Genomic DNA, 20,630 nt, shown 5'->3' with positions numbered 1-20,630 from the left:
AGGGGTCCCCAAATGGTCACCCAGGGACCTCACCAAGGGGCCCATAGCTGCTCTGCAGGGTGATGGGCTGCACTCGCAATTAAAAATTATGGAGGAGACTACGTGGTGGACCCCAAGAAATCCTGATGCAGGATCACAGTTTTTTATAAAGTCCATGGAACGGAACCAGTATTTATGCTGCTGGATACACAGAGGTCAGATGAGATGCTATGCTGGATCCTTTTGAGCTAAGTTTCATGAACCTGCGGCTCTTTCTCACGTTCTGGTGGCTATGACCATCTCCTTTCCCTTCTCTTCCATGCTTTGATGTTCAGAGCACTGTGGAAGGACGCCTGACTCGCTCAGTGCTCATACCCTTACCCGTGGGCCAAAGTTTCCAAAAACCAACTCATACAGCCCAGTTCCCAGGAGAGCTGCAACACCCTGCATCACCCGTCGGGGTGGCTTCCTGGGGGACCCTGCCTGCAGCAGGGCAGGGGCAGCTGGCAGGGGCAGGCAGCTGGGAAGTGCTTGGGATTTTATTTATTTTTTATTATTGTAGCTTTTTAAGTTTTTAATTTTTTTAATTTTAAATTTTAATGTAATTAATTCAGAAAATTTTAAAAAGCCTTTTTTTTCTGCTGTCCTGCTCAGGGGAGGGGCTCTGGCCCCAGGGCTCCTGCACAGCTCTCAGCACTGCGGCTGCTCACCATCAACCGGGAATTAGTTGGGGTTTTGACTTTATTTTAACTTCCCAGCCGCAAAAGGTGCTATCAGATGCTCAACACAGGCAGACACAAACCCCAGAATTTCTGTGAGATATCAGACTTCACATAGGGAGGCACACCACGACACAGGTGCTAGGGACTGGGGAGATGTTCGAGCTGCTCCAGCCCACCCTGATGTCCCCTGCAGAGGTTCAGTACTCACCCAGCCCATTTGCACAGTCGTAGAAATCAAAGCAATGCACAGTTCGATCCATCCCATATGGTCCCATGAGTGTCCTGGGAGAAAGAAGAGAAGCATCTTTCTTTCACGGGCTAAAATAAATAGATGCACAGGTGCCCAGCCAACATGCACACAAGCACATCCTTCCCACTACCCCAGACGTTGCCCACGAAATGATGTAGACAAACAGGTTGAGGGACACAGCCCCGCATATTAAGCCTCCACTGGCAAAAATCAACCCCCTTCCACCCCCCTGAAGTTTATACAGATAAATGAGAGAATATGTGCAGGGCTGGACATCATCCTCCCCACCCAGCAAATCTGATGGACCTGTCTGTGATTCATTACCCCAGATTAACGGGGTTGGACAGCTGTCTAGCTCCCGGGAAATGAGATCAGAGCTCAGACCAATGTTCCGGGAATAAACCAGTTTCACAAATACAGACAGCCTGTAATGAAGACAGCTGGGCGCGATCCGCTCCCGAGGTTTTGTAATGCAGGCAGTCTCCATCCCTCTGACAGGGGGGTCTGGAAAAAGGGGATGCTAGATCTGCCGAGCCGCTTCAAGTCCCTGCCTTGCGAGGTCAAGGGTGGGAGCTTCTTATCGCAAGCCAAAGCAGGTGCAAGAGCATCGTACACCTGCGTTTGCCCCGTGCCAAGTAATTCTCCCAACCACCCCACAGTCTCCCCCTAAACACCCTCTGGCAAGGTGGGTGTCCCAAATAAATGACACCAAAAGCACCCAGCTTCACCCTGCCCTAGCTTGGGACCCCGGACTCCAAACCCAGGACCACTGGCGCTTCTCCTCTGTGGGTGGTCTGTGGTGGTCACCCCTGTGAGGATGGGTGGACCTTGATCTGAGAAGCCCAGAGCCAGGCATGCCAGGTGGGAAACCAGGGGTGAGGGGCTCCCAAAACACGCCAATTCCCAGGATTTAAGTTGCAAGAGAAAAGATGTTTCTGAATCAATATCGGATCCCAAATCTGGACGCAGCTGAGGAAGGACAACACCGTGGGCATGACAGGCTCCTCCGAGTTCAGCAGGATGCAGGAGAGGAATAAACCTCAGGGACTTCTCTTTTCAGGCATCCAAAATACCTCTCAAAATATCAAGCTATTCTGCAAAGTCAGTAACACCCACGTCTAAGATTCAGACCGGAAGCTTTTTCTCCCTGTAATTTTAAATACCCCCCCTTGATATTCTTGCAATGTTTCATGTATTCAAGAAACTGGACAAACAACTGGCCACATCTGGCTGTCAGAAAGCAGAGCCTGAAGGTGTCCCAGGAAGCCAGAGCAGCCCTGGGCCCAGACTGCTTCAATTTACCATCCAGGATTTTGAGAGTATTTTGAGTAAATTGCTGAGGCAACTCCCCCACGAGTAAACAGAAATAGCTCAAACCGGGCTGAAACACAACATAAGGACAGAGGTTTCGGTAAAGCAGATGCCTACTTGATATGATCAACTTTTATCCCCGATCCAATGCACACACAGCGGAGCAGAAGTGAGCTTTGCTAACGCTAGAGATGCAAGAAAACCAACAACAGACACTAGTTACAAGGGCCTCGGCTATTTCTGCTGCATGCGAGCCATCCCTGCCACCGAACCCTGGTCCTGGAGAAGCCACAGCAGACCACCCTTGGCTCTCTAGAGTGAGGTGGCCACCGGGACCCCCAGGGCTGCCCCGTTCCCCCTCCCCGATTCCTGCCCTAGCTGCAGGGGGATTACCTGCTGATGATGATGGCTCCCTTGTAAAGGACAGAGACAGCAGGCATCTTGCTGGTGGCGGCAGCCCAGACCTGCCGGGCACCAGTCACTCTGATTTGGCAGGAATCCGTTAAAACGATGGGGGAAAAAAAAAAAAAAAGAAAAAAAAGGGGGAGGTCGGAGGGGGTCACGTGGTCTCCCCGTATGCATGTTAATTCCACCCAACATTAACACAGATCAGATAAAAACATCTCCAACTTTAGATTAAAGCTTACGCAAGCCAACATGGCCCATCGCAAGTGCCTTCCTGAACAAGCTGGGAGGGAGATCCGCCAGCCCCCCCAGCAGGGCTGTCGCACTCATCATTAACACAGCAGGGTAATTATTTGGATGCATCCTATTGTGTGTCTTTGGGAACAGCCCCTCCAGGGATGGAGGACAGCATTTGGTGCAAGATGTGTGCTCACCATCCCTAAAGGCTTAAAATCCGTAGCAAAGCTTTGGAAGTAATAACAGACTGTAGCACTTAGGGGTTTTTGGGTTTTTTTTTCTTTTAACTTCTTTTCCAGCCCACAGCATTTCCTCCTCAATACAAAGCAAGTTCAGCTGTTCCACTATCTGTTGCGAGGTCAGAAATATGATTTGCCTTGAAACAGCATCTTCCACCCCCGTCTTGACACCCATCACCTTGCTGCAGAAGCACTATGACCCCCAGTTTGTGGGATGTGGGGCTGGAGGCATCAAATGAGATTATCCAAGGTTGGCCAGTGAGCAGGGACAGAGCTGGAGCAAGCCACCTTGGGGCTTGGCAGGAGCAGGGCTGTGATCTTGGTGGGCATGGTGTAAAATGAAGAGAAATTCCCAGGGAACATGCTCCCCTGGAGCTGGAGGCAGTGAGATGACATTGGTCCTGCATCCCTGCCAGCTCTGGGAGACAGCTAAGGTCACAGGTAGGCTCTTGGCCCTGACTTCATCAACGGTGTCTTCCTCGTACTGTTCCCACAGCATCTCTCTGCAAGCTCCTGGACGAACCCTATTAGTGGTACCACACCTCGTTAGCTGAGCATCAGTGTACATCAGTCCAGCTCAGCTGGGGATCAGAAACAGACGTGCTTGCTTGGGACAGCAAACTCTTTGCCAAATATTTCCTTGAATCTGATGCTGTTGGATATTACTTTTCCCATGTGTGAACAACTATTAGCAAGAGCTTCCCCAATGGCCATGTGAAGCTTTGCTGGACAAGTGCAAGATGCTTTAAAACAATGACAAATCTGAAAAGTTTTCCTGTATTTTAATTGCTTTTTTTTAAAGTTACTTCCATTTGAGGGCATTCAGATGAAATATTAAAACCCCAAGCAGACTAGACCTTTAGGTAGCCAAAATGCTTCTAAAAACTGAATTCTTTTAGCTACAAGATCAAAATTTGGATAAATATTGCCAACTAGACATCAAACGTAGCTGCATCAGGCGATACAGTATGCGCACTCCACCAAAGCAAGGCATGCCCAGCACCTAGTCCGCATCTGCATAAAGACTTTGGCCAAACCAGGCTAAGCACGAGGAGTTGTACATGGGGCCACTTCCCAGTCTGCTGCATGGCTGCAGCCTTCTCTGCACCGAGAGCCTCACAAAGGTACTCCTCGCAGCAACAAAATGGCAGGGAGATGCTCTTTCTCCTGTCATCCCGCAGACAATGTTCAGGGTACAGAGAGCTGAACATCATGCTCCATTAAGGCAGGAGGATCCAAGCACCTGGCGATTCCTGTCCCACCACCAAAATTCAGCGTACAACCTTCCGAGGTCCTCTGAGACTCTGTTAATAAATTAATTTACAGAAGTACCCCTTTGAGTCATGGGCCTTGGCTGGAACAAATCAGTGCTGCTGAAGGGAAGGGATAGCACAAGCGCTGGAGGCAATGTCAACAGGACAAGGTGACCTCTCTGACCAGCTTCAGAGGGGCTGCAGGAGAGCTTGCTGGAGCCAGGCCAGCCCAACCCAAAAAGTGCAGGCAAACGGGAGAATTTCCCTGCCTGGCAATTCAGTAATTCATCCATACAGGTTTCTGCATCTCAGGGAACAATTTCCACACTCAACATTAAGCGGACATGTTTGTTTGGGGCTCAGCACCTTCAAAACCAAATCCTTCAGCAGCCCAACCACAGTCCCACCAACCATGGTCTGTCCAACCGCTGCCAGCGGCGCCCAGAGCGATGCTTGCCCTTCTCGTGTGCTGATGCTTCATACCGGCTGGGTGGGATGTTGCAATAAACCACACGTTTGTCTGTGAGGTGGTGAAGTAAATGAAAATCGAATCGAAGAGGCCCTCAGGGAAGAGGAGCAGGGCCAAGGTGATCTCCAAACTCTCAGAGCCTCAACTCCATCTTCCAAAACACAGGCTGACCCTGGCAAAAGCATCAGATGCTGATGCTGCTCCTGCCGATTAACACCTGTCTTATTTAGAGAAAGTTTCAGGAAAATAATTGCAGAAGTTTTTCAGTGTTTTAAAACTCAGGCTCACATTCAGGAAGGATTTATAGCCACATATAACCTGCCTGAGGGTTCCAGTCCTGCTCTGCGTAACCAGTGTTGAAGGCAAACATCCCACTGGCAAAGGAGATACGCCATATGCTCAAGCTCTTTACTGAGCGGAGACCTAGCTGAGCAATTTACTTACAGTAAATCCAGCTGGAAAGCCCAGGCTTCTTACCCCAGGGAACTGCCAGCAAGACTTGACATTTTTAAATAGATGGGTGAATGGAAGGAGCACGAATTAACACCACAGGGCTGGACAGCGTATAAACATGTGCTTAACTTGCATGTCCACATTTTCGTTGACTGCTAGAAAAATGAATTTGAAAACTCATTGAAAAAAATTATTTTTTTCTATGTAAAAAGTTTTTTTTGCTCGAAAAAAATTTTTAATACAAAAAGTTGAGTGAAAGTATATCAGTCAGCTTTACTTAGCACTAGCATGTATAAGCGAGGATGGGTGAAGCTACGAGTGGAATCAAAATAAGTCTTAGAGCAGGATCAAAGGTAAAAAAATGCCGACAGCAAAATATAGCATGTCAGATGCATTTCCAATACGTTTTTCTAAGAGATCGTGAAGGGGAAACTGGGGGAGAGAGAAACTGGGAGCTCTGGGAGGAGGCACGGAAAGGGAGCGGGTTACGTACCAGCGACTGTGTCAGTGCTCTTCCCCCATCCCGCAGCAGCCGGCTGAGCTGCTGCTCCCTGCCGAGGAGCAAGGAGGCAAAGCAGGCTCTTACTGGGGCTGGCTGTGCCCTACACACCATCCTGCCTCCTCCAGGGCATTGCACCTTCTCCAAACCACCAAACTTTGACCACCACCAAGAAGAAGCAGGTGGAAAAGACGGTGGCAATGTATTTGTCTGGGTTTCAGAAAGAAACGAGGGGAAGAGGATGGCTGAAACAAGCACAACCAACAGTAAAGTTATTTTTTTCCTCATCATTCAAGTCTCCCCTTGCCCTTCCTACCCAGACTACAAGCAAACAGCGCTGGGTCCACAATAGGTGGAGGTCCTGGTTTTCATGTCATTGGGAGTGTTGGCACCACATGGTCAACACGGGGGCAGAGAGATGTCCAGCAGAAAATGCAAAATTGTGTGGGAAGACATTACTCAAGGCTCGTGTCTTGTGAAACACACTTTCGTATGAATTTGAGGAGTTCAGTGAGTGCTCTCCCCAGCCAAACAGTTCTTTGCAGCTTGTCCACTCAGGTAGGGTCATCTCTAGGTCATGTTAAGGCCATACAGGCCAAGAAGTAGAGCCATCAGTGTTCTCAGTTATTCCAGGCCCAACATTGTGGCTAAAACCCAGGAACCAATCTTTTCATGCAACTAAGCCTTCAGCACTGACTGATGGCAAAAAGATCTGGAGGGCTTTTGCAACCCAAGCCACAGCCCGTGGAGCTCCATTGGCAAGTAGAAAAGCCACCTCGTCTGAAACAAGAACTAAAGAAACATCTCCAGCATGTCAAAGGAGATGTCTATCTGCTGGTGGGACAGCCAAGAAGAGAACTCCACCGCTTCCCCAACTGAAGAGGGCCCGCACGTATCACTGCGCCAGAGCAGGGCTGTTTGCCCCAGGACACACAGCACCTCTGGACTTCCAGGCTTTGAAATGACCAGCTCCTGGACTTTCAAGTGTTAGTCTTCAGTCCCTTTGTGAAGGTCTGCAGACTCCATGGGAAGGATGCTCTCTCCTGCTTCTCTCCCCCCTGAGTTTTCCTGGCAGCACATTTTAAATTTGGATTTTTCTCCTAAATACAGTTATGCAATCCTCCCTGCCTCCAGCCAAGCCATGAGCTGCCTGAGGGGAGAGCTGCCTCAAGTCTCCCCCCCCTTCAGTACCCAAGGCAGGAGATTTCAGTCTTCTTGCTTTAGAAAGCACCATTAGGATCAGAGATATAAAGTAATGGCTTAGGTAGGGATGCAACAAAAATGATGAAAGTTTCTTTTCTATCCAACAGAAAATCACGAGCAAATGCAATTCTCTGCCACATTATTATCCACCTCTCCTCTACGTGTTGGTCGAAGGACCTTCTGGGAAAGCAGCCTTTAGCCTGTCTGTGGACAAAAGGCTCTTCTACATTTCTTCCTTGGTCTGCCTTTTGTCTCCTTCCTTCCCTGCTTCTCGGGAAAGACCCGACATGAGCACCGAAGAAGGCGAACGGCAGCCACCGAATCGCACTTGCAGCTGCAGGAGCCACGTGTGGTTGTTCCCACAAACCAGGGCTGGCTCCTTGCAGGAAGGCACTCACTGTGGTCAGTGCTGGCTGCAGGATAGGGAATTGTGAGATTTATGGTGAAAAGTAGCTACAGAAAGAGAGAAGACCCAACTACAGCGACAGGCGTGTTGGTGAGCATGAGGAGAGAAGCGAAGAGGTACACCTCTGGCAGAAACACAGGGCAAAATGAGAAAGTGAAGGGAAGGGACCAGGTACAAGGATATGGTGCTTTCAGCCCTGCCAGTGAACTGGGAGGGGTTTGTCCCACACCAGCCGTGCAGTCGCGGCAGCCAGGCTTGGCCGCCCTTGGTGCAGGGAGCAGCCGAGCCTGGGTATGGCCGGACCCCACAGGGATGCCCAGCCTGGCCAGATCCCACAGCGAGCATCCCTGACCGAATCAGGTGACTCAGCCAGGACCAAATCACCCTAAATAAGTGGGGCCTCCAGGCAGGATCCCGGACTCGGCAAAACAGCGGCACAAGGATGCCAGAGCTGGGGACGGGGGGGCTGTGCTGACAGCCGCATCACCAAGCCCTCAGGGAGCCTCTCTCCACAGCTTAGCAGAGGAACAGGGTCTGAGCAGGTTTGCGTGGGTGGGAATTAGAGGTGGAAAGCCATCCTGCAGCAACAGTGAGGTCTGTCTGAGGGCTTTTGGCTCTGGAAAGTGGCAGTAAGAAGTTTTGAGGTGGGAGGGTGCAGCCCTCAGCAGGGCACTGTGTTATGGTCTCTGCCTGTTTCCCACCAACACGGGGAGCTGCAGTGGGAGCAAAGGGCTGCCCGGGCAGCATTGGGCACTTGCTTAATAATGGCTCAACATTTGTTTCATGACAAAACAAAATTAGCGTAGGCTGAAGAGGCATTTACATCTGATTAGAAAACAGAAAAATGCAATTGTGCTGCTTACAGGATCAGCTACAAAGCGTTGATAATAAATCAAACAAAATAAATGGGCTGCTATGGAGCTGGGAAGCAACTGCCCGCTGTCTACAGTCACGGTGCAGCCCACATTGTTTTCATAAATATTGCCTGTGGAGTTGCTTCAGATGAGCTCATAAGATGAGGGCCGTTCACAGACAAGTCTGAACAGAAGAGGGAACAAACAATCATAGAATAGCAGGTTGGAAGGGACATCAAGGATCATCTGGTCCAAACTTTCTTGGCAAAAGCACAGTCTAGGCAAGATAGCCCAGCACCCTGTCCAGCTGAATCTTAAAAGTGTCCAGTGTTGGGGAATTCACCGCTTGCCTGGGGAGATTATTCCATTGGCTGATTGTTCTCATGGTGAGAAATTTTCCTGTTGTGCCCAATCGGAATCTCCCCAGGAGTAACTTGTATCCAAACAAAACCATGCTGCCAAAATTACTGGTGAAGAAAGCAGGCAGGAATTATGGGGAGCACCCAGGGACCAGCAGCTCCGTGCACCCGTCCCAGCCGTGGGCATCAGCAGCTCCCTGGCCACCAGCCCACAGGCGGGCAGAGGGGTGGTAGCAGATGAAGCAGTTCTGCCAGTCCTGGCGGGGTGACACCGCTCCCCCAAGCCCGGGGTCCCGCTTCATCCCAGTGACATCACTCGTGGTGAAGCCTCATCCCCAGGAGCATGGCTGCTGGCCTGGCAGCAGTCAGACATCGATGTCTCCACACCCTGCGGGCACAGCCATGCAGGTCTCAGTGCTCCTTTCTCTGGGGCACAGAGCGGGATCCCAGGGGACCAGAGAGGCTGCCCAGGGGCAGCTACTGCTTCCCACCACCACCTGCGTGGTTGCACACCCATCCTCTCCTCCCCGAGGTGGATGGCCAGCCCTGGTCATTGTCGCACACCTCATGCCCACAGTGTCCCTTCCTTGCAAAGGGGCTCAGTCCTCCAGACCAGGAGGAAAAGGGACCTGCCCTTCCTCTGAGGCAGGCCAGAGACCATAGCAGCCCTACCTCATCCTACCAACCCTCTCGCCGACCCAGCTCCACTCCCTGCAGCTGAGCACGGGTCTCTTCTGGCTGCAGAAGTCAGAGGGTGGCTCCTGGGGAGCATTTCATCTCCCCACTGCTTGTGGTGGTGGGTCACCCTTCACTCCTGTCTGAACCCAAACCTGCTCGTTAGTCTAAATATGGAGAGGTGTGGAGGTTTGAAAGCTGAGGCGGTTTTCCCAAGGCTTGCTCCCTTCATCTGTTGAGGGAAGGTATCTCCCCCCCCCACCAGGCTGGATGCATCTCCTCACCATTCAAGGAGACAGACCCCCTTCTCCCAGCGCATCTGCCCCATGAGGCAGTACCACCCAGCCACCAAGACCACAGGCAGGTGGAGATACCGTCCCTCACTGCTGGCCCAGGTTTTCCATTCTTCAACCCCTTCTCTAAACTTCATCCCATGTTCCAATGTCCTTCTCGGCTAGTGGATTTCTTCAGCATGAGGGATTGATCCCAATGAATCTTTGCAGTCTGAAAGTCAGGTCTCTGCTGACCATCACCTACACCCTGGTGGGGACAGGGGCTTCCAGGAGGAAGCTGAGCCCACCTGAAAGGTATGCATCAAGTCAACTGAGGTGGAATGTTTTCTGGAGATGCTTCTCACCCAGAAGAAGCTCAGCCCACAGATGCCTGCCTGGCAGAGCTGGTCTCAGAGACTGCTGGAGCTTGGAGAGGGGTCACGAGTGTTTTCCCATGGACAGACCCCTCCATCGACATACAGCTATTCCCAGGCTGCTCTGAAAGGCTTTGGTTGAGGAACAGGCAAAAGGGCCTCTTTAATTAGCCTGTCCTGCAGTAATTAGGAAGAGAGGCTGCTTCATGTGGAAGTGAGGTCAGGCTTGGTCTGCCTGAGGTTTTGAGGAAAGGTGTTTATGCCAGAGCCCTGTACTCAGCCACGGTAAGTGTCCCCCAGCATCTGCTCCAGCCCAGACCTAGGATGTACCCACTTAAGATGGGGATTAATGCAATTTAATGCTCGAATAAGCTCTCTTCATTTTTGCCCCAGCAGGACCAAGGTGCAGTGGCATCTCGCACTTGGGGAAGACTTCCTCCCTCCCTCATCCTCCTCCTCCCCTTCCCATGAGGTAGGTGATCTGCTGCTCTGCTTGGGGACTTGTGCTGCGGCCCCACTTTGGGCATCAGCTCCTGTGAAGGGTTAACAGGATTATAAACCTCCCTGCCTTTCTAAATCCCCTGGGCCGTGGGATTGGACTGGTTATAAACTTATTAACAGGGGACAGTTGCTGGTGGGGGCTGTGGACCCTGCTCTGCCGGCCAGGCCACTGGTCTGTCCTCCCCAAATTAATTGCGGAAAAACATGAGAATGATGGCAGGAAACTCACCCAAGTGAATCCATAAGAAAGAAGATGGAAAGAAGGAGGGGAGGGAAATGGCTGAGTATGGAAAGATGGGAAAACAACATATTTTTGGGAAAGATTTCAGAATGTGCCGCCAAGCTGGGAGCACAGCAGAGGCTTGGGAAGAGCTTTGACCCATCCTCAAGCTGTGAACATCCTCGTGCTCAAACCCAGACCCTGGCACAAGCCATAAACACGACAGCAATAATAACACAAAGAGGACTGGAGCAAGCGCCGGACTGGTCCTGCACCCCAGCCGTGCCCAGTGAGGAGCCGGCAGCAGGTCCGCACCCACCCAGCGCACGCACAGCGTGGTCCAGCCACCAGCCACGAGACCTGCCCAGCATCAATGGGCACCTTTGGGGCTGTTTTATTTCCCGCTGGGTCTGGCAAAGCTCCTGCACAAAAGCCACCATTGCAAAGCCTGCTTACAGCCTCCAGCAGCCACTCTTCAGAGGAGCGAAGCCATACGGGAGAACCCCCTAGGGTCACGCCAGCATCACTGCCCGGAGAAACCGGTGCTGAGGGACAAGCCGCTGGTCCAACCACAGCAGTCGCCACCCCGTGCCCTCTTGATGAGGTCCCACTGGCAGCTCATGTTTATTTATTAAATTCCTATTTCAAACTCTAAAATTAATCTTTTAATCAGCGGCAGAGCGGGGCCATACTTATTGGAGCACCAGGGAGGTGTTATCTCCCCGCCATCTGCTCGCCACCCTCCGCCACATCCCGGCGGAGCTGCCAGACAGCCGAACACCAGCCGGCACATCTGGCACCCGTCACACGCGGGGGCCGGTCCCCCGGCACAAAGCCGGCTGCCCCTCGGCCGAGGCTCTCCATCCACACAAAGCACATCCCAGCCGACAAAGCTGGGAGAGGTTTCGACCCAAAACCCCGGCATATAAGCAGATTTCTGAGGTAGAAAATGGTTTCTGAACATTTTTGCCTTGCAAGTGCAGGGAAGCAGGCCTTAGCAGCCCTGTGGGGCCAGGGATGCCCGGGGGACTCTGGTGAGGCTGCTGATGCTGCCGGGCAGGGGTGTAGCTCTGCCTGCCCCCGTACACACACCACGGCCCCATAACGTCAGCATCCATCAGTGGCACCAACCTGGCAGTGCTCCCCAAAACACACCCCACAAGGTCAAGCCTGTCCTGCGCTACCTCCTTCTGAGCAGCAACAGATTCTGCCTTTTCTGCGCCCAAAAGCAGCAGGGAAGCATCGGCATAGGACCCCAAACCAAACTCTCAGGTGAAGGTAGCTGTCGCCCCAGGGTTCTGCCCTCACCAGCCTGCCTGCACCCGCATGGGGTGCTGCCCGCCCCGCAACCCCCCAGCCCTCACTCCAATGACCTACTTCAGCAGGAGACGGATCGTGCCCCAGCAGCGTCCATGGTCCCCGGTGACTGCAGGGTGCCCGGGCTCTCAGTCCCCAGGGGGGACACCAAGTCTCAGCCAGCCCAAGAAAGCCTCTGCCAAGTCTCAGGATGGCCCCAAGAGCCTGCCAGGGCCCCTGCCGGCTCTGGATCCGGCCCACTGACCCCCAGTTAATCGGCTAAAGCCGCACGCTCTGAACCCTGGCCCCGGCCGCAGCCGCACTCCCGCCGGCTCTCTCTGCCCTACATAGACATCTGCAGCTGCTCAGCACCCGCCTTCACCTCACATCCCCTCCGCCGTGCACGCCACCTTCCCTGCACCCACATGGGGGTCCCTGCCTCGCACCCACCTGTCCCCCAGGCACCGGCACAGGGTGAACACAGTCCCTTTGGCAGGGGGGGCTGGTTTTGCCAGATGGGAGAGCCCAGCACCAGGGCTGCAACAGAAGCAAGAGCACCCACAATAGCTTGCAGAGGCTGTGGGTGCTTTCCCAGCTGCTGCCTGCAAAATAAGTCCCCCTCCCCACCCCTGGCTGATACCAGCCTCGCCTGTGCGCTCTCCCTCCCAGGGAAGCTTGGATGCGGGTGCTGCGGGACTCCCACAAGATCCTGCCCTCCGGAGAGGGGCTACCAAAATGAATTGAATTAAACCCCGCAAAAAACCATGGGATCACTGAACATATCCTCCATAACGCTGTTCCCAAAGATGGGGTCCGAAACGCCGAGCGATGCCCCCGTTCCCGGCGTGGCAGCATCCTGCCCTGCTTACCAGTAAATGAGAGAAAGCCCATCGAAGCGCTCCAGGTCGCGGCCAGGGGGCTGGAGGTAGGACATCATCCGGGGCCACCCGTCCCCGCCGAGCCCTTAGGGCTGCCGTGGCCGGCTCCTGCTGCCCAGGGCCATGGGCTCAGAGTGCCAGCGGCCGGCACGGCTCCCTGGCATGGCTCACCGCTGCAGCCAGCTACATCTAATCCCAGGCGGGCAAGCATGTGATCGCCCCTCTCCTGGCTCCCCCCGGCTAAACCCTGCCAATGTCTCCAGTTCTGTGGTGCTGGCCGGGCACGGAGCATCTGTGCCGCTGCCCGGGGATGCTGCGGTACGGCTAATTCCAGCCGGCAGGTCTGAGCCTCCCTCCAGGGTCGGAGCTGCTGAGGGCACGGCACGGCGAACGCCTCCACTGTGGGACCCCGCAAAGGTGTCCCATCGCCGGTGTGCGGCCGTCAGCGGAGCATGCGTCCCGCTCTCCCTGCCCAGCACGGCCCCTTAGTTCAATAACCTGCGCATTTATTTCAGCAGGATGACCCCTTCACCCCCCTACCACTGAGGTCCCCCCCTCGCCTTGCACTTGCAGTGGCTGTTAATGATGGTTATAATCATTAACGATGGTTATAATCGATGGTTAACCAGCCACCACAAACTGTTTAAAGCCAATTGCAGGCATTGCCGACCTGCCTTAAGCCCGGACTGCGGTGACACGCACTGCTCCTCTCCTCCCCAGCCGCTGCCAGCAGGCTTCAGCATTTCTGATTATTTATATAATGTGGGGCACAATTCTTGCATGGGTTCCCCCCCCCTGTTTAAGGTCATCTGGGCATACCCTAGCATCCAGACGATCCTTTAGACTATTAGGAAAGCCCTGGGAGTGAGCACCAGCAAGCAGATGGAAACTGTTTGAAATGGGGTGGGCTCATCCATATAAATTATCCCAGAGTGGTGAGTTCACAGCCTGTCCCGTTGTGCTTCCCTGTATCCAATTGTGGGTGGGATGGACAGACAGCAGGACGGGCAGACAGGTCCCTGATTCAGGGTGGTGGAAAAAAACTCAAATAAGCATCAATCCACTGCATGTCGCGTATTTTATTTCTCCCTCTCCCCATCAGGCATGGTCCCATGGCACCAGCCTGGGGTGGCCGGGACCTGGGGATTAGGTGAGTCCCAGGAATTACGAAATGCATCTATCTGTCCCTGTCCCGCACGGTCCAGGAAAGCTGCTAGCCCCACCAAGGGCCAGGTCCTGTGCCCGCCACTCCTCCCAGCTCCAGGTAATGCTGGGACACTTGGGGACTGACTGGGGAAAACATCAAATGGTAGAGATGGTGGCAATCTGTCTGTCTGTCTGGCCACTGCTGCCCAGCCCTGAGCCGAGGCGTCCCACGGGCATTGGGCACGGTGGGTGTCTGGGGACTCGGTGGTGGCTGGTGGCATCTCCAGCCCCAGTCAGGACACCTCAGTCCTTGGGGTCAATAAAGCCGGCCCGGCTGTGACGAAGAGGAGGAAGGAGGCTGGCGGGCAGACATGGCAGCCACCCAGAAGGATGTGCCCGTGCCCGGGGTGACAGCCCGCAGGCACTTCTCGCCGGGCGTGAACGAAGCTGCCTGGGAGAAGGGGGTGAATTAAGGCTGATCCCGCTCAGCATCCTTTCCAAGTGACTGTGCAGGATGTGCCGGTGCCAAAATCCTTTTCACCGGCCACCTCCCAGCCCGGTGACAGTCCCGTGAGGAGGCACAGTCCTCCCCCCGGGACAGCCACCACCACTGCGGCTTTGTGCCTATGCATCTTTCAGGGTGCAGGTCTGCTTTACACCCTGCCCCAAGCCAGCCCTCTATCCATGCATCCCTGGCCAGGACCCCTGTCCGTATTAGAGGCACCCCATGGTGCGTTTGGGATGCACGACCTTCCCCAGCCCAGTGAACCCTCCTGCCAAGGGGTGCCGGTACCCCATGCTGGTGCGGGGAGAGCCACCTACTCCCGGGGCTGTCGCAACCTGGGGCCGGGCGGTGCCGGGCGTGAGCCCCGGGACCGGTTTCTGCCGCTGGGAGAGGACGGGCAGCAGGGTTTGCCGAAACCGCTGGGAGCGGGCAGGCGCAGGGGTGTTGGGGTGCTGTGGCCGGCTCGGGGCTGAGCTGGCCTCTCCCAGTCTCACTGGTTGGGGTTGTCAAAGGCGGCGTCACCCTGCTCCGGGGCAGGACAGCGCCCAGGGGCCGTGGGGATGGCGAGGCCACCCCAATCCTGCCCTGGTGCCGGAGGTCCAGCTCCGACGAGGTACCCGGTGCCCTGGGGCATCGTTTCCGCCTCCCTCCTTGCAGCCACTGGCAGCCCCCAGGGACGGCCCACGGATGCGTCCCCCCACTTGCCCACAGTCATCGGGGGGGGTCACAGCTTGCCCCGAGCTGGGCTCGTGGGGTGAATCATAGAGGCGTGCTGGGGAGCGAGGAGCGCGGCGCTGCCTTGCCCCTTCCTCAGAGAGTTTCCGTGCTGGCGGAAGCGGAGCATTATCTCCCTCACCCATCAGAGGCAGCTGCCCATGGGTGCACTCCATCTGCATATTTATACAGATGCAAACATTATACCCAGGAAATTCTCAGCCTTTACATCACGGGCCAAAACCTGCTGTGGAGGCTTGACCTTTTTCTCTCTTTCCATGGCTCCTGGGGAGACTGTGCCAGGGCAGACCCTGCCTTGGGACACCCTGGCCAGGATCTTGGCCACGGGTGATGCTCCCCTTCAGCATTGGGACCACTGCAATGGTTTGGGTCTCCAGGGGCACATGGCTCACCTCCGAGGTCCCAGAAGACCAGGGCTCCCACACAGGTGTCCAGGGCTGCAGCACCATGCCACGCAGGAGGAGGAAGGGACACCTGGGTGTCCCCCCTGGGGAGCTGGGATTCCCCCCCACCCTCTCCACCCCTTTGTGAGGCAGGAGAATAAGGACCAAGAGCAGCTGCCACCACCCTGGATGCAGCGAGCGCATCGTGATCTTAAAATCCTGATGCCACCAGCCCCGTCATACCGTCCTCAGTGCCTTTCTGAAAGCCGTGGCTGGTGACACAGGATAGGGACCTGCCAAGGTGGGGGTGTCCCCCTCTGCCCCCCCCCCCCCCTCCAGTTCGGTGCAGATGCCCCCCATCCCTCCTCGATGCCTTCTGTGCCTGCCACCGCTTGCTGCCTCCAGCCTGGCACCCCCAGCACCCCAAAGCCACCACCCCAGTGTGCTTGGCTGCACCGCTGGTGACAACACAGCTCCTCTGCTCTGTACCACACCGGGAGGATAAGGAAGAGCCAAATTTAATTTATTCCGTGCTGCATTTTCATGCCAAATGAGTCAGAGCGCCGGCCTCGCTCAGCCTTTGTTTTGCTTGGCTGCTAGCACCAGCTTTTGCTTAGTGTTTGTTCAATATTTAACTCCCTTGATGGCACTTGGGCTCAAACCAGCAAGTGCAGCAGAAAAAGCCACTTCCCTGCTGGGGCAGGAGCTTCCCCGTCCTTCAGCTTCACTTGGGAGCGATGCACTTCTTTTATTCAATTTATTTCTCACAGCTTGATGGAGCTCTGGGCTTGGAGCTTTGAGCCACCACATCCCACAAGACCCATTTAAAAAGCTATCAGGGCTTGCAGGGGCTGCGGAATGGGGCTGGAGCAGCCAGGCTGGCTGCTGATTTCACAGCAAAACCAGCCTTAAACGGAGCTGAGGAAGGTTTCGCCCAGCACAGGACCAGTTAGGAACGAGCACGGCTGCATTCCTGCGCACGTGGGAGCCGGTGAGAAGGAAGCGGCAGCGTGAAGGTGTTTCAGTGCCCTGCTTTCCTGCGCCGCACCAGCTGCGAGCGGGAACTCCCTTCCCACCCCAATAGCCAGCAAACCCCTGATATGGGAGCAAGCGGTTCAGCTGGCCCATCAAAGGACTGTCAAAAAGTCCCACCCAGAAAATAAATGAGGTTTTGGCCAAACCACTGTTAGTTTGTGTTCCACCGACTGTCTCAGCTTTTGGAAGAAATTTCCAAATTTTTTTATCCCCCCATCCAAAGCTAAATCCTAAAATTCTACATTGGGAAATGCCGCTGAAAAGCCCCCAGGGCTGAGCATCCCCATACCCGGCTCCCCTGCTGCGATGGGTCCCCAAAACCCCTCGGCACCGCACGACACACTGGGGCTGCCGTGACTTTTGGGGCACGTGGGGAGGGGGATGCTGCTGCCACGATGCTGGCTTGCCCCACCAAGCCCCGATGCCTTCCCGAATTAGGATGGGCTTGCGTGGGGTGGGACAGTGGGACGCGGTGGGATGGCCAAGCCCCTCACAGAGCTGTCAGCAGGGAGCAAGACCCCAGCAGCTGATGCCCATCCTGCACCTCTCAGCAGAGGGGTCCGCTTGGCCAGTGGCGATGGGGACGGTGCAGGGTGGAGCAGGCGAGCTCAGCAGGGTGTGGGATCTGCGCCGGGGAAGGGCTTGCCAGGAAAATGCAATCTCGTTGCATAAAACATGCTCCTCTCCTGCTCCCCTCCCGCGGCAGCAGCTCAAGAGCTTCTTACCCAAGTTAAGTCAATATTGGCACATCGCTGCCTCTGTTGAGGTGCTCACCCTCAAGGAAGGAGCTCAATGGGTGTTTTAAGGGCTGGAGAGGAGTCACGGGAGTACGGCTTGCGGGGGGTCCTGGTGGGCTCCATCCCTGAGCGTGGCTTCCCGGTGTCCCCGGGAGCAGCACCCCTGGGGCTTGGCATCCCCCCATGAGTTCCCGGCTGCCCCGCAGTGGGGCCTGGCAGCTCCTCGGGCACGATGGGGCCAAAGCTCTCTCCCCAGCATGGGCTCCTGGCTGGCGGGACACCCCTACTTCTCTATGCTCAAGAGACTTCAAAAGAGCTGGTGGCACCGGGTCTGGGTACCGGTATGGGGTGTGCCAGCTCCTGCAGCAGCAGGAGCTGGGGGGGCATGGAGCACAGTGGGGACCAGCTGCACCAGTAAAGCCACCAAAAGGCTCATCTGCAAAATAAATGCTACAAAAAACCTCCCCTCCCATCTCAGATCTGAGCTGCAGCTCCAGCAGACCCCAGCTGGGGAGGAAACCTCAGCACAGGGTGTGCGGTGCTTTGGGCCAGCACCGGATCTTGCATGAGAGCTGCCAGCACCCCCAAACCACAGGCCCCCAGGTCCCCAAAAGCACACTGTGCAATATGGCTTTCTACAGTGCCTCTGATCCAAAGCCAACATCAAGTCAAAATACCTGGGCAGTTTACATAAGACATAGTTTTCCACTACGACGGAGTTTCTCTCCGCCCGGTGTTTCACCCAGCAGCTGCAATTTTCTGGCTCTCAAGGGCATTCACACACAAAAAATGAGCCACACCAGAGATGTGGGGAGATTAGGAGAATTAAGGCTGCAGAGCTGGCACCCTCTGGTAGGCAAAGGCATTTCATCCCTAAACCCAGCCTCTGCTCACCTTTGCAAAGGGTTTAAGAACAAGGGGGGCTCTGGGATGTGTACAGCTCATGGGGGGAAGCTGGAAGAGGAGCAATCGGTCCCTGGAGCACCTAGGAACGTGTTGTCACTAGATATTGGGGGAGGTGGGGTGGGATACAAAAGCATGAAAACCAGAAAGTGTTTCTAGAGCAAATAAAGATGTGCAGAACTTCACGTGGTAAAATAAAAGTAGGTGGGTTGGGTTTCCCCCTCCTCACCTCCCCTTGTTTTGGGATCAGAGCCAACGCATGCTGCCTGGGGTGGGGGATGTGGGTGCTGCCTGGCCAGACAGGGCTGCCTCTGAAGCACAGGGATGCTCACAGCCTCCGAATGAATAAGCAGCACCAGGCAAATCCTCCTTCCCCCCCAAAATAGGGAAGGCCTGGTCTGCTCCTCAGTCCTGGCAGGAGCCTGGCATGGATGCGTGGCTGTGGCGGGAAGCGCACCAGCCTCCCAGCACTGCCAGCCTGGCCAGCCCCCAGGGATTAACCGGTACCGGGGGATCGGTTGAACCGTTCTTGCCAAGGGGATTCTCACAAACTGAATCTATCTGGAAGCAAAAATTGAAGCTGAGCACCCTGAAGACAAAGCTGTAACCTCAGCTACATTTAAAATGGAGTCATCATGGCTGGTAACTGATAAAGCCCAGAAACTCAACCCCAGGCAGTGTGGGGTCAGGCCAGCAGCCCCGATTCAGGCTGTTTTGGGACTGGTGGGGGAGGGCTGCCGCTGTCAGGCTGCTCCAGCCTCACCCCATCACCCCCCTGGCAGCAGATGGGGGGTCTGAGTCTCATTGCACGGTTTCACCCCATGGGAAGCTCAATCCTGGCAGGATCCTGCCACCCCTGCCAGGACACCACCAGATCGGGCTTCAGCACAGCCTTGGGCACCTGCAAGCATGTTAAATATGTCTCTGCTCACCAAAGGCTTGAAGATGCTTAGCTGGACGAGGCCATGAAAACCCAAAGCATTGCTATTTTGCAGGGTGATAGCCCGCCTCTGAGCAGATTCAAGGCTCTGGGGGCCATCAGCTGTGGCTTTCAGCCTCACACCCTCACTGGTTTCTGACGACTAATTCACCACCAAGAAGTGGCTGGCAATGCTGGGGAGCACAGTCGGACCACCCCAGTGCCACGGAGCCTCCCCGCTGCATACTGGTGTGCTCAGCCCCTGCAAGGAAACTGCCTCTCACCCCATGAAAGCAGCCAGGAGGACAACCCACGCCGAACCGGGATGGAGGAAACTCTCCTATAAACACACACACTTGCCTTGCGCTGTCGTCGCCGGGACCCGTGGCCTCCTGGCACCCTGGGCAGGTGAAGCCGGACCCGTGCAGGAACGTCTCTCTGGCCAGAGGGCTCTGCGCTCTCTAAGGGCGCCTGGGACAAGCCACCCCGGAGCAGAGGCGATCTGATGCACGCAGGGGATCGGGATCAATAGGTCACAGTGTGCACTGACTTGCCCCCGGAATGAAAATCAGCAGAGGATTTGGGGCTGGTGGGGAAGCTACAATCAGGCCTTTAATCCCACATGGGCACAAAATCCCAGGATAAAAAAGCCAGAGCTGGTCCTAATTACTGACTGCTGCGTGCTTGTGGATGTGTGAGCAAAACCTCTTAGGCTGCAGCAGGCCTGGGGGAGGCATCTCATTGCCTTCTTACTGCCTGTATGCCGGAGCCCGCCGGGGAGGAGGAGATCTCCCTGTTTCGGTGGGATCTGCCCCGGCACCAGCTTCCCGAGCGGGGCTGCAGGCCCCGGAGACGGATGCTCCTGGAAGCAGCCGTGATGCTCAGCACACCGGTCGCTCCTAAAGACAGAAGACACCCAGGAGGTGCTGGGGCAAAGCGGGCCGTGCAGGGAGGCCGGTGGAGGAGGCAGCCGGCCCCCTTAGCTGCCCCTCCGTGCCTGCACCCTGTGCCCATCACCCCCGGCCACATCGGGCCTGGGGGACCCCCCCAGCTGCTCCCTGCTCTGCTGCTCCCCACCTGTGCCCCGACTCCGGGGGGATGACCCTACACATTGGGAAGGGGGGGTGTCCAGCCCTGCAGGGCTGGAACTGGGAGCGCTGGGCTCCACCAAAACCCTCCGGGAAGCCGGGAAGCACCGGGGAGGGATGCTGCGGGGCGGGGAGGCGGGGGGAGCCCGGGCCGGGCCAGCCCAGCCGGGCAGCTGCAGGCAGGAGGCAGGCAGAAGGCAGGCAGGAGGCAGGCAGAAGGCAGGCATGAGGCAGGCAGGAGGCGGTGCGGCCCCGTCCCCGCCTCCCGGCGCTGCCCGGCCCCGGTGGCGGTGCAGAGGCTGCGGGCGGCGGCGGGGGAAGAGC

General features: G+C 55.6%; 1 protein-coding gene across 1 annotated transcript in view; it reads right to left on the bottom strand.

Annotated features, from left to right (window-relative positions):
• The window catches only part of LOC104830396 (syntaxin-binding protein 4-like), a 42,046-nt gene extending 29,135 nt beyond the window's left edge, over positions 1–12,911 (bottom strand). Inside the window, exons 1-2 of the mRNA XM_010565251.1 lie at positions 12,847–12,911; positions 910–983 (exon numbers count right to left, since the gene is read on the bottom strand). Coding sequence (XP_010563553.1) covers positions 910–983; positions 12,847–12,911 — 139 coding nt within the window. The remainder of the gene's footprint in view (positions 1–909; positions 984–12,846) is intronic.
• Positions 12,912–20,630: the final 7,719 nt, after the last annotated feature.

Source organism: Haliaeetus leucocephalus, unplaced genomic scaffold (genome assembly GCF_000737465.1).
Source record: "Haliaeetus leucocephalus isolate CR32 unplaced genomic scaffold, Haliaeetus_leucocephalus-4.0 Scaffold188, whole genome shotgun sequence".
Lineage (NCBI taxonomy): Eukaryota > Metazoa > Chordata > Aves > Accipitriformes > Accipitridae > Haliaeetus > Haliaeetus leucocephalus.
The sequence above is the reverse complement of the archived record's forward strand: the minus strand, read 5'-3'. Positions and strand labels throughout refer to the sequence as shown.